Genomic DNA, 14567 nt, shown 5'->3' with positions numbered 1-14567 from the left:
TGTGAGATGTGTGTGAGGATCTATTTTCTGAGGGATAATGATGCTTTCGCTATTGAAGGCTTCCGTACAATTGTATAGAGAGCAGTAAATCCAGACTCAATCTGAGAACACAAACATCTCCGAGGAGGCGAGAAAGCGGGAACTCTTTCATCACGTTTGTCATCAACAACAAACTCGCAGGCTTCAAGGACAGCAACTCGGGAATGCGGGAAGAAACAAACTTAATTCTAGCTTGAAATGAAAACTCAGAGTCTTCTCATTATTTATTCTTGGCATCGGCTATAAAATGTGTGATCATTAGTTAAGTTACGTCTGGTGAGCAACGCATTTATTTTCTATCAATTAGTTATGTGAAGCTTTTGTCCCAAGAACTCCCACATCAGAGTAGCAAACAGAGTCGGAATGTGGCAACAGACAAAGCAAACAAATAACCTAACAAAAACTGAACGTTCGAGGAAAGTTGGAAGTCGGACTTTTTCCGACTTCAAACCAGGAAGTGTGTATGGGAACGCCTCCTTGAACTCGGGAATCCCAATTGCGAAAAAAGTACCCAGACTTCACCGACCAACTTCGATGTGACGTCACTCTACAATGGCGTCGGACCCCTTTGGAAACACACGCCGTGAATGAATGGTAAAACACAATTTACTCGAGTATAAAATTAGATAGCTTTCGTCATAATATATTATATTGATATTCGACATGGCTTCATGTAACACAACATACTTGCATGAAATGATACGGTGAACTACTGAACTGTATGGAATGCTTATGGAAAAAAAGACAAATACATAAATTAAGCAAAATTGCGAGAAGGCATGTTTGCTGGAGGTCAAAATTACAAAACAATTTATCACTATCCGCCATTTCGGTTGTTTACTTTCTCCTCCAACGCTTTCAGTTCGGAACTGGGAGAAGCCAATGGGGATAAACCCGACTTCTAACGACACCACGTGAAACACCTGGACACGACACATGTGGCTGTGAGAGCTGATTGGTAGACAAAGGATGGGGGTTGACAAGAACAGGTGGACACAAAACCATAACGAGACAACACGAAACAAAACCAAATACAACCAAGACTTGAACATAAATCATAACAGTTGATGCCAATAGCGGAGTTTATGCTGTTGTTTTGCCGTATTTCTGCCAATTTGCAATTTGGTACCAGTTTCCCCGGCATTTAATCAGCTGATTATAACAAAAATCACTAGTTTAAAAATAAATATCTTTTGGCGGCAATATTTGATAGTTTTACAGTTTACATGTGTGCATGTCAGTAGCATGGGCGATACTTGCTGCCGCAAACAAAATAATGCGGATTCACAAAATAAGTTATGTCAGTGTATATTGATCTGCCAAGGACACAGACTCAAAAGGATTTACTCATATCTGTTAGGCGTTACTATTGACAAAAAAATGGAATGACCCCCCCATGCTCGTTGTCATGGCCCTGTCGTTGTGTGCTACTAAATCCTTGTGACGTTTCAGCTGTCAGCCAGTGGTACATTGTACACTTTAGGGCATCATCACATGCCGGATTCAGTTGTTGTCAGTTGTGAGATTACAAGGCAACCATTTTAAGTGATGGTTACATTTGAAAGCTTATGGAATCACAGATGTCAGGAAAATAAATGTGTCATGTTTATCAAATTGCACTGTCAGACAAAAACAGCATTGGGAAAACACCTGTCAGGTTTTTGGAATTGTAGCATTAGCTATCAAAAAAACGACAAAACAGCCTTGGATAAAACGGCCCCTGATAAAACTTTCCCCACACAAAAGGCCTTGGCGGTTGAGAGTATAATTCTATCGACTTCATTTATCGGATGTTTGATACGATAATCCCGAAATATTGTCATGTGGTAAAGATGACATATTTCTTCCTGATCTGCTCGGAAATGTTTCACATATTCAATGGTAAAAATGATGTATTGAATCTCAACGCTGAAAACTGCCGATTCATATTTGAAACGGATCGATCATAAAACCAACTAAGGTTTTACATACAGATTTGGGTTACGTCATCGCCTTAGGAACGAAAGTCATTTTTAAACCGAGGATTGCCAATCCCCACATATATGGCGATAAACTGCATTTAAAAACATTAGCCTTTGTGGGAATAAAATCGAGTCCGCTGAGCGTTTGTGGCACGTGTACTTGAAATGCAACCGTTAAATACAGCACAGGCAATTAGTTCCATCAATTTAAATGGAAGTTTTAAACAGACGGGAACTAAATATATTACTGTATTAACAGGAGGCAGGTTACTTCAATTACTCTCGTTATATTTATAGCCTTATAATAGAACTGAATGAATGAAATGACACATACTTTATGACCACTTTGTCTACTTGCACTTTTGAGAGCTGACTCTGATCTGTGTTTTAACATCACTGATGAATCTGTAAAGGTTTCTGCTAAACATCAATTTCGCTTTTACAGCTGGGAGCCTACGGCAGCCAATCTGATGTGTATTAAAAAAAAAAATTCTCAGTAGCTCCCATCTCATTATCACTTCACCTGAGGGCAAATCATTCATCTTTCCTGCACATTAAATGACAAGCAGTGAGTTGTGACAAATGACGCCGGCTGAGTCCGTAAACACATGAGACACACAGGTAACAAAAGAGGGTGCCGAATAACATTCATCGGACCCGCAACCGGGACACGTCTCGGAGCAGTTCAGGTGCATCAGATAATCATATCTGACTTCTTGCCAGCAAACGAAGACGGTAGGTGAGAAATGAATTGTGCATACTCTTAGTTAAGCTGCCTATGAAATCAAATCCATCAATTCCTTCGTTCCGACCCTGAAGAGAGAGCCTTCCTTGTGTTGTTTGTGCACCGTAATGGTTCGGATGTGATTTTAATCATGTGTATTTTTATCTTAGTGTTATTAATATGCATGGAAGAGGCAGTCAGAGGACTGAGTGGGGAAGAACTGAGGGAGGAGAAAATGAATGAATCAAATTAAGTGGGGATGAGGATGAGCTATGAAACCGGGACGCAATGGTGCGTTATATGTGTAAAGGTTGAATGCCTCATGCGTTTATGCGTTGAAACAAAATAGATGAAGGTGATTTCATACTGTGTGCTCCGACTGGGCGTGCTTCATAAAGTGAAAGCGCCATTTAAATTTTGATTTTGTGAGGAAAATCAGCAGTTTTTTTCTGAAAGACGATTTTTCATTTTTTTTTAAGAATGTATTTCAATGACTCCAAATAGTCTTGATTAGTGTATGATGTTCATAGGCGGTGTTTCACATAAAGTATCTGACAAAAGTGAGTGCACCCCTCACATTTCTGATTAATTATATATTTTAACTCATTCATTGCCATTGACGGCTATAAATGTAAAAAAATAATTTTAACTATTTATTAGTTTCACATTTTTTCCCACTTTTGTTAAGAGTATGAAAACCTAGAATTTTTTTTTACTGTACATTTAGAACAGATGCATTTGTGATTAGTTGTTAGTTAACGAGTGAAGTCATGTGATTAATTACAATTAAAAAAAATTAATCGCCTGATGCCCCTAATATAAAAAAGAAGAAAATATTATTAAAAATTAGGGGTGTCAGACGATTTTTTTTAAATTGCAATTAATCACATGACTTCATTAGTTAACTCACGATTAATCACAAATTTGATATTTGTTCTAAATGTACAATAAAAAAACTTCTAAGTTTTCATACTCTTGTTAACAAAAGTGGGGAAAAAAGTGAAACTAAAAGAAATAGTTAAAATGAATTTTTGACGACTATAGCCGTCAATGGCAGCGAATGAGTTAATGGGACAACACTGAAGAAATGACACTTTGTGACAAAAATGGAAATGACTAATTGTGCTCCATTTTGACATTTTCACTAAGGGGTGTACTCACTTTGGTTGCCAGGGGTTTAGCTATTAATGGCTGTATTTTGAGGGAACAATACATTTTGCTATATAAGCTTCTTCAGTGTTGTCCCATGAAAAGATATAATTAATCAGAAATGTGAGGGGTGCGCTCACTTTTATGGGATACTATAACTGAATGGCCACATGTACCACAATTCATTTGCATAAGAACAATGATGAATGTGGATTAACTTGCAGTTTTTACGCAGCTGTTTCTCTGCAGTATTCCTGCTGCATTTTTAAAAATTGTTTTACCATTCTGTCGAAACTACACAGATGGAAAGTAAATGTTATGCTGATAATCCAGCAGTGGAGGTAGCGACCATGCCAAATTGATGTCAGGGACAGGCAGAACAGTTTGGCAGCTCATTCTTTGTGCCAGCTTTGTGATGCAGCACATAAGCACAGCTACGTTGTAGAACACGCGGTTGAGGATTGCATGCTGGCTCCACAATCTCGCTCACCATTTTTAATTTCAGGGTAAATATCCTCACTGGCCACAACATCTAGCAACAACAGCACAAGTTTTTGTCATGATTACAGCAACATGTTTGTTTTTGTCCGGCCAGCCATTCACTTGTTTTGCTTATCGTAGGGTGACTGCCATTTTGATCCCCCCCCAAAAAAGACAACCAAAGATGCCATACATTTTAACTATTTAAATATATGCCTCCTTTGCATTAATGGAAAATAAAACAAAAACAACTCTCTTTTGAAGTCTTACTTGACAAGTGAATAAACAATGTTCTAAATTAGGGGTACCCAACTTGATATCAAACCCACACCATGCCCACAGCTCTGGTTTGGGAGTGCAGAGTATTTCCAATGAGCTAAGCTTGATGAGCCGAGCCTATCTGGAAACATTTGTGTGGCAGCAGCAATAACTAATAGTGGGGTCAATCAAAGAATGCTGTAAAAATCTGACACATTCTCCTCAGTGTCACTTTCATTGTCAAAAAGAGGTTAAAACAACCCCGTTAATGTAAAATGTTTGTGAAAGGGCATCAAAAGAAAAGCTTTCAAATCGGTTAACTATCAATGATTCCTGTGCTATTACATTTATTGTTATAGTTTGATCAAGGCCACAAAGCTTTTTGAAGATTATAAAATTGTATGTTACATTGACCTAAATCCAGAATCCCCCAAAACAACCAGACCAAATGTCTGTAAAATGTTATTTATGATAATTTGTTTCATACAGCTGAAACAGCCTAGGGTCAAATTGACACAAAGAGCCCCATTGCAATAAAAACACTATCAAGTCAATTTGATGTCTCAGTTGTCCCCGTTAAATTGGGAAAAGTCATAAAATATCAAGCAAAAAAAAAAAAAAAGCAATTTTATAATTAGAGATGTTAAAAATTGAATGGGATCAAACTGACCCCACGGATGGAAGGGTTAAAACTGTCACATTTTATAGAGCCTTTAAACAATGTTTCTATTGAATAAAAAAGCCAGTATCAATCTAAGCTTCTAGTGTTTATAGTGGGGCTTGACGTACAAAATGATAAATCAAGAGAGCTCGTACCATAGAGAGCATACCTAGTTAAATTGCCAGATCAGGAAAAAAAAAAAAGCCCTTGCGAATGAGCATGGAGCTGATACATAACACCTTTTTTACATTTACATTGGCCCTTAAAAGCCTTCTGCCTTCCTCTCACCATCCCCTCATCTCCATTCTTATTCGACCGCCCGCCTCACAACGGATGATTTTCGCCAGCGAGGTTCGTCTCCTTTCCACTTCGCTTCTCTGACATTACCACCCCGCTTTCATTTCTCCCACTATACTATGTAATTATGATAATTGCTCATAGGGACTTGGGAAAATTGAATTTCTCATATGCCGCTGGTTCCTTGATCCCAACAGTTTCTCTTTGTGTCTTATTTTAATCATGAAAGACTGGTCAAGGCCAGGTCTTGGATTTCTCTGCCTGTACACTTAAAGCAAATTGTTGAAGCAAATATAATGGTAATGTTTCAAAAATATATATATTATTTTAATAATAATAATAATTATTATTATTATTATTGCTATTTATTTTTATTTATTATTAAAAGTACTAGTGGTATCAAACATCCTTTATACAGTTGTGCTTGAATGGGCACAACCATACAGTGCTTTCATAAGTTTGCATAACCTCAGGGTACTCCCTCGGCTGGGAACTGGATTCGAACCTTCAACCTCGGAACTGTGTGTGTGTGTGCATGTAAACTCGGACTACACAGAGAAGTGTGGGGAAAAAATTTGATAGGCTATCTAATGCCAGTGGCACTACTGATGCGTACAAATTGAATGACTGACATGCTCCAAACTCAGCATTTTTCAGCAAGCGAAAAAAGGCAACAAGCAATAATTCTAGCAACTTTTGGCAGATCATTCAAAAATTTTTTTTAATCAGATTTGATTAATACACGTTCTAATTAGATGGCAATGATAACACCTTGGAACCTCCATTCTACATTAGGTGTCCCAAGTCCCATCTCCACTTAGTATATTCACCACCATAGGCTACCTGCTCCCTAAAATAAGCAACGCGTGCTGTGAAGCTGTCTTTGCTTAGTGGAGTTAAATTATTCAAAAAAGGTCTGACGAAAGTCTTGCCTCGATGACAGGCTTCTGCAGCTGCATCAAACGTTTTTTTTTTTGCTATGCTGCCGTCAGCTGAAAGCCGCCCCATTCCCACAGTCAGCTTTTCAGGAACAAGGGAGGGAAGTGCCCACAACCATCCACGTCTTCAATGCTCTGACTGTTTGAAAGGAGACTTAAATGGCAAAGCACGCGCAAGTGGCTACAAACGGTCATCGCCATTTGTTACCCAAAAATACTGTAACGTGAGTGATAAACACTATCGGAAAAACGTTCTATATTTACTCATTTTGTAGTGTTCTTTTGAGCAATCATAATTCATCCTCCATGTGTTGCCATGTCAGTCGAATCTTCCCAAGGCCCTTCAGAATCAGTAGTGCTTTCCGATATTAACTATAGAATTGTTATGCCGTTTGAATGGTTAGTACACATCCCTATGTCTGAACTGCGATAGTATAACCGCTTAAAGGCTCTGGCGGTGAAATATATCCGAGCCGTTGTGGGGCTTTCCTTGTCACGGCGAGGCGCTAGCTACCAGTTAGCTTATGCGCTAGCCAAGGCTACTTTCACTGACGGATGGGGCATCGGGCATTCCAACTACTTATATACCTACCATATACCCCCCCCCCCCCCTCATATTTAACTGCCTAGCAAGCGTTATGCTACCACCTTTTTGTAACCGTCAACGTGCACTCTTGTCCACTGCTTAGGAAAAGTCAAGTGCATTTGACCTGTAACCAACCATGGACAGTCGAGTAACCTGTCGTTTATTTGTGGTTGATCTGTTTCGAATGTTCAAACGGTCTGCCAAGTTTGACAACTTTTGAGGATTTAAAGTATTTCACTGAGGCGTCAGGGGTGGCTTTAAAAAAAAAGAAAATCTTACATTGATGCTGTGTTTGCAAAAACAACATATCATGTGGGAAGTTTAAAATGCCGAAATAACATAACATGAAAAATTGACATTTATTTAGCATTTTCTCCACCACCACTTGCCTGACTGTCATTCCATAACAAATTTAACATTCTCCTACTGTTATATTATTAAAACAATGCATTCTATAAAAAGTGTAATAAACAAGAATAACGTGTCTGGAGAGAAGTGACGAGACAAAATAACGTTAAAACACTTGTTTTTTGTCTCCTCCCCAAGTTCTGACAGTGTTCATTTCTGTCTTTTTATTTGGCAGTAATATAACAGTGAACATTGCCTTGACGTTTATCCTACAGTTGTTTATTTAATCTTATAAAGACTAAAGGTGCACTTTGTTTCATAGTTTGGCTGGCATGGTGACTTATACTCAGGTGCGACTTTTATTGACTGCATTTTTGTTTTTTTTTGTATTAGAGCTTGGACTGGCACCCAAAATTCCCTAATTGTGTTGATTTCCATTTGGTGGTGCATTACCGGTAATGAAAGTAAAAGAATAAATCGGACTATAAGAAGAAAAAAAGAAGAAGAAAGAAGTATGTTTTGTCCTTGTATCCAGATAGCTCAATCTTTGTCTTGTCCAACCAGAGATATTTAGCTCAGAAGACATTTTTGGCTTATCCATGATCAGCTGCAAATGTCAGTCGGGCTTGAGGGTGTTGATTTTGAAGCAGGGACTTCCTCAGCCAATGGCGATTCAAAGCTTGCTGGCTTGTCACTGAACATCCAATTTCCTTTCATTTGAGGCTCACACTTTCCAGATCTGACTCTCCTTCTTCCTTCCCGGAGACTTTGTCCAGCTCTTAAACTGAAGAAAGAATACTATTTTGGCTCATGCTGAAGTCAAGTAGACTGTCAGAAACCCAAAATTTAAACACAATCCAGATAAAAGTGTTCCATGCGCAAGAAAATGTCAGACGGTCAATCATGTACAGAACACCTACGAAAAATTTAGAGTGTTTTTTAAATGCTGGAGTGAGCAAACTGCACACACAGTATTAGGCTGAAGACTCGCATGTATGACTTTCTATTAGCAAACATGCATTTTTGACTTCCCTTTGGTTCCTGGGAGACTTAAGAACATATAATGAGCATAATAAAGCGTGCAAAACAATGACCTTGCCAACATCCACGAGCTGAAAATTACACCTCTTTACTCTTGTCCCAATGCAAATTGCCTTTCCACCTGATTTGTCTCCAGTCAGAGAGTGAGGAACCTTGTTAAACATTTGCTACGTACCAATGTTTTTTTTTTCCATAAGAGGGAAGAAGAGGTTGTCTGTAACACATTTAGCTCATTATTCTGCTGTAGTCTCTTAGGGCATAACAGACTGGGCAGTCTCTTTTATGTGTAATCAACAACAAAACAGAGTAGTAGTGGTCAGGGTAGAGTCAGTAGTGAGATGGATTTTGTCCTCGGCAGGGTTTCTATATAATTGGCCAACTGCACATTCATTCAGTATAAAAAGCTACTGATCAAAATTATGCTATATAATTGGCCTGCTGCAAAACAGAAACAATAGAAAGATTTATGTTTCACAGTAGGTACCGTCACTTTTGTAACTCTAAATATAAAGATGTGATTCGGCACGGGGGGTGAAAAAAAACTCCAGTTTTATCTCATGTGTCTAAAGGACGGGTTTTGTGAAGTGTCAATCTGGATTTTGTCAAATGACGGAATCAAATCTCATTAGTCCCAAATTATTTCGGTGACCACGGAAAAGTACCATCAATTTTCTCCACATGTCTACAGAGGAAGGGGAAGGGGGGAGGCGGGTGGTGGTGGTGGTGGTGGGGGGTGGGGGGATGGGTTATAGGTAAATAAATAGAAAAGTAAACAAGCTCAAAGACTTTATATGAAATTAATGTGTCTTATGTATGTCTGAATGCAATTACAGAAGTGTTTCAACCCTAATTTAAGATCTATGTATTTTTTTTACATGACAAATTCCCATTTATTTTATTTTTGCATTATTTTAACACAAACCTACCAAATAAACCATATATGATACATATTCATTAGTCTAATAAAACCTATTCATTTGAAATGCACAATCCTTAGGTTTATGTTATTTAGTGTTAATAAAGTATAATTACTTTAAATTCATAATATTATGGGTATTTATTTAAAAGACATAGATTGTTTGAATTGCGTAATAATCAGGTTACCGAGACAGGATAAATATACTGCTATGTGAAAAACACTTAGTGTATGTTTTTTTTTCTCTCTCAAATAGCATTTAATTTCTAGTCCAAATCGTCTTCTATGTTTTAAACTATTTTTGTCATCATCCAGCCCAGAGCCTGATGTGGTTCGCTCCAGGTTATTCCTGCTGCATGACAGCCCATTGTCTCTCCATGACAGACCATTACTGGCACAGCAGTGCTGCTAATGAAATAGGAAGCAAGTGAGAGGGAGGACAGGCTTCTATCAGAACCAATAAAACAGATGCTCTTTTAGAGAACTCCAGTGGCACATTCGACATTAAGCGCACCCGACTCTAGGTTGGCAAACACTGAGTGTGGATTTGGTTTTAGTACACTTCCAAACTGTAGGGGAAGCCTAGAGAAATGAAACATATACATAACAGAACAACATTGGCAATTTGTTGCCACTGAAAGTACCTTGTGCATCCAGTCATGTGTTTCATAAGCATTTAACCTGTTCAGGGTGGCTTAGAATTGGCAAATGTGACCAAAATATTGCACAAATACAAAGTATTAAGGGTGGGCGAGTATCGATACCAGGGCTGATACCTGGCCTTATTTCAAGATATCGGTACTCGCGACGTAGCCGCTCTCTTGTGGCCTTTTTACAATCAGGATCTAAAAATTGCCAGTCGTTTCATGCCATTTGAAAGTGGAAGTCAACCTTAAACATTTCTTGACAATATGTTAGATAAGCATGACATTCTGATTAATATTACATTTGTGGAATATGAGTTATGAAACAAAATCCAGCCGTTTTTATCCATCTTAGGGGGCGGCCATTTTGCCACTTGCTGTCAACTGAAGATGACATCACAGTTTCTCAGGTCTCAGGTCACAGCTCAGCTTCAGGAAACAGGTGAGCTGTGATTGGTCGTTGCATAGGCCCTCCCTGTGCAACTGTGATGTCATCTTCAGTTGACAGCAAGTGGCAAAATGGCTGGATTTTGCTGCTTAACTCAAACGCAAGATTAATCAGAATACCATATTTAGACCACTGGGGCTGCACAGAACATATTATTGTCAAAACAAAAACATAAACAAAAAATGGGGGTGGGGTTGACTTCCCCTTTAAGGGAAAATGCTATATCGGGATATAAATGTCTTTATTTATTTTAGTTTTATTTTTTAATTTTTTTTTATATATTTTTTATTTTTTTAAATATATTTTTTTTATTATTATTATCTGCCATTGTTTTTTTTGTTTTGTTTTTTTACATAAACCATTATGTAGCAAAAGTATTATTGGTATTGGTACTTGGTATCGGTGGCTACTCAAGATTTGCCTACTTGTACAGGTATCAGTCTGAAAAAAAGTATGATCATTATCCCTTTGTTTTTATACGTGTAGTGGAAGACTTTTGATGTAACACATCCATGTGATTGTTTCCATCACTTAGTGGGCAAGGATTAACCTTAACCCATAAGTTAAAAAAAAAAAAATATATATATATATCAACTACTCTATTGAACTTAGCAGGCTGCAATAAGCAATAAAGTCTTCATCATGGCTCTCTGTGTAGAATTTGCATGTGTGCTCCCAAAATCGTGTCAGTGAGGTTAAGTGAAGACGGTGAAATGTGGATGTGACGGTGAGCGATCCACCAAGCAGAGGCACTTGCCAGTTCCACTGCCACCCTGCACAAGATAAACAGATGGATGGATGAAAAATGCAGGTGAGACCAGCTTTATCTTTCAAGATCACTGCCACCTTTTGACACTTGCAAGCTGCTGCAGCTGAACCGATCGCAATCCTGACTATTAATTCTGTGAGGGTATGCGGGTCTGATAGGAATGAACCGGTAAGAACAACCAAAGCACAAGCTGCAAACCCATGCGCTTGTTTAATCTTCATGGCAGCATTCGCATAACTCTCGTTTTCTCCTAGGTGCATATCCGTATCATTTAATATGACAGACTTACGAGCATAATGCATGGGTTTAATAAAGGCTTCCCTGGTGAAATACGGTGTCAGCCTCCCTGGGGAAATCAGGGCCCCCGTCAACAAAAATAAACTGGTTCTCCCTGTATTTCTTTCAATTTGTCCCATTTTGGGAATACCTTCAAATGACTTTTCTCTGCAGTCACATCCTGGCACAGGTTCAATCACGTCCTTCATCCTCACAGTGTTGATGCTGTAACTAAACAGCTTAGCTCTTATTGTTGTATCATCATCAGTCCCATATTAACTCATTCACTGCCAACTATTTCTATTAGTTTAACATTTTTTTTCACTTTTGCTAACAAGAGTATGGAAACCTAGATTTTTTTATTGTACATTCAGAACAGATATAAAATGTGTGATTAATTGTTAATTAACTAGTGAAGTCATGTGATTAATTACAATTTAAAAAAACAATAATCGCCTGACGCCCCTAATTTTTAAAAAAAAAATTAAAAATAAGGGGCGTCAGATGATTAAAATTTGTATTCGTAATTAATCACATACTTCAATAGTTGACTTACGATTAATCGCAAATTTTATATCTGTTATAAATGTACAATTAAAAAAAATCTAGGTTTTCATAAAAAATTTAATGAAATGAAAAAAAAAGTTAAACTAACAGAAATAGTTCACATTAATTTTTGACGTCTATAATCGTCAATGGCAGTGAATGAGTTAATAGCCTTGGAATAGTACCTATTGGATTTAAAGTAATATGCCTATTTCTATCATACCCTTTTGTGCTACTTTACTATTTGAAAAACTAAAGATGCTTCACATGACATACAGTATGCTTGACAAACAAAATGAGTAAGGAATTCGTATTCTTTTTCATTTTCTTATGCTTACTATAACTGATGTTGGTACTGTAGCAGTAACCAAGGCTAGCCCAATTCAGTGTCACTCCCAATCCCGGTTAAATAAGGAGGGGCTGGAATGAGGAAGGGCATCTGTCAGTAAGACCAATGCCAACACTTATATGGAAATGAGCTTTCAGCATCTGAAGAAGGCGAATTCAAAATGGTGCTATATGGAAGAGCACGAAAGAGGAAGTTTATATCGTGTAGAGATTTTACAAAGAGTAAATGAATTCATACAGCGTTCCTTTTGGGGGATTTCAAGCACCAGCAAAAACCTTGAACCCTGAATCGCTTCTACGACTTAAATGCAGCTCTGTCTGCGGGAGTTGCTCTTCAGTAGGCATGATGATTCTTTCTTGCCAATGTGTATTCTATTTTTAAACTGAGTTGAGGCACAGTTGTGAGAGGTGCGCAACTACGCTTTTTATATTTTCACGCAGCTAACTTGTGGTTCCTGGCAACTACTTCAACTACTCAAGATGCCCAGTGCTTTTTCCAAGTCAGGAAAACGGGATGGTGGTGTCAGCAAAGGGATCCGCCACCCAGTGTAAAAACAAAAATCATGTCAGTTAAAACACCTTAACGTGCCAACGACCCATCCGCTCTCCGCCATCTTTAAAAATAATAATAATAAGAAACGGGGGATGCACGTCGCCACCCTGGCTATGTGTCCGAACATGTTATACTATATAAGTATGTTATACTTAAGTCAAAGTAAATTATGTAGAATACAAGAAATGCTTGTAAACTAGATTTACAGTGAATATCTGTAAAAGTAAACCCAGTAAGTAACTGTAATTTATATACAGTAAAAAAAAAATTATATACAGTTATGTACTGAGATTTTACAAGAATTAGCTGGCAACTTTTTGTTGCCAGTTATTTCCTGTAAACTCTACAGGCAATTCGTTACAGTGTATTAACACAGCTCAAATGCGTGCAAAACCAACCCAGCGAATGTCTATTTATTCAGTGATGAGAATGGGGAAAAGGGTCACCTCTTGAAACAGCTCCAGGCTGTAAGTGTTGTCATCGTCCGCAAAATAGACCACCCCAGCGTCCCGGCGTGTCCGATGTTGCCTGAGCCACCCCAGGGCCAAGTTTCTCTGCTCGGTGGCACGGGGCATCCCGGCGCGCTTGAACCTGCGCGGTGTGAAGACGTGCAAGTGCGTGTAAGGCACACCGCACCGAGCCAAGAAGCGGCTCACCAGATCCGTACGCACCGTGGAGTCCTCCACCACGATCCAATGGAACTGGGGGACCTGGCGGAAAGCGTGGGCCAGCCGGGTCAGCTCGGCTTTCTGCACCGGTCGCGTGTAAGTGGGAGTGATGGCGTAGATGACCGGCAGGGTAGAATGGTTCTTTGGACCACCGGGCCGCGGTATTCCGGGCGCGCGCTGCGTCCTGCTGCGCGGAACGCCGATCGGAGTCCAGATCGTTCTTTTGCTGTCGATATCGATCATGATGATGACTATTAGAACCCAAGGCAGCAGGATGAAGAATCGGCTGAAGAACACTGATTTCATGGCGAAGTTACCGAGCTTGCACTCTGCTACTCACTTCATTGCAAACTGACAAACGCGACCCTCTCTCTCCTCTCTCTCTCTCTCTTTTTTTTTTTTTTTTTTTAATTAAAAGATCATGTTAACATTGATACTCGTTCTTTCTGTGCCATGTAGAAATACCACCATCCGCTGATCTCCACGCTCCGGGCAGTCCCGTTTCCCCGAAGTCACTCTCCTTCCCTCTTTTACAATATGCTCCCTGTTGTCCTGTCCACTTCCAGCTGACTCTCACGAGAAGCCCACATGTCTAGAATCCTCCGTCCGCCAATACCGTGCCTCTCGCGGGTCGAAAATATATCCCAAGAGATCGGTCCTGCGAGGGGGAGTCTATACACCACTCGCCGCCGTAGCTGAGAAGCATCACTTGGAGAGGACATGAGGATAATAAGGCAGGATGGGGAGGAGCAGGTGCAGTGGAGGAGGAGCAGGAGAGAGAGGGAGAGAGAGAGAGAGAGAGAGAGAGAGAGAGAGAGAGAGAGAGAGAGAGAGAGAGAGAGAGAGAGAGAGAAAATTAATGCAGGTTTTACATATGTTGTTATAACAATTATGTAAATAGGGTTCACATGTTTTTC

The 14567-nt window shown here is 39.2% G+C and overlaps 1 protein-coding gene across 1 annotated transcript in view; it reads right to left on the bottom strand.

Annotated features, from left to right (window-relative positions):
• Positions 1 to 14364, bottom strand: part of b3gat2 (beta-1,3-glucuronyltransferase 2 (glucuronosyltransferase S)) — a 35874-nt gene extending 21510 nt beyond the window's left edge. The window contains exon 1 of the mRNA XM_086093508.1: positions 13429 to 14364. Within this exon, the coding sequence (XP_085949634.1) occupies positions 13429 to 13956 (528 nt within the window). The 5' untranslated portion in view covers positions 13957 to 14364. The remainder of the gene's footprint in view (positions 1 to 13428) is intronic.
• Positions 14365 to 14567: the final 203 nt, after the last annotated feature.

This window comes from Leptonotus elevatus, chromosome 13 (genome assembly GCF_054856555.1).
Source record: "Leptonotus elevatus isolate MCC_2025b chromosome 13, RoL_Lele_1.0, whole genome shotgun sequence".
Lineage (NCBI taxonomy): Eukaryota > Metazoa > Chordata > Actinopteri > Syngnathiformes > Syngnathidae > Leptonotus > Leptonotus elevatus.
This window is presented reverse-complemented; position numbering and strand designations above follow the sequence as displayed.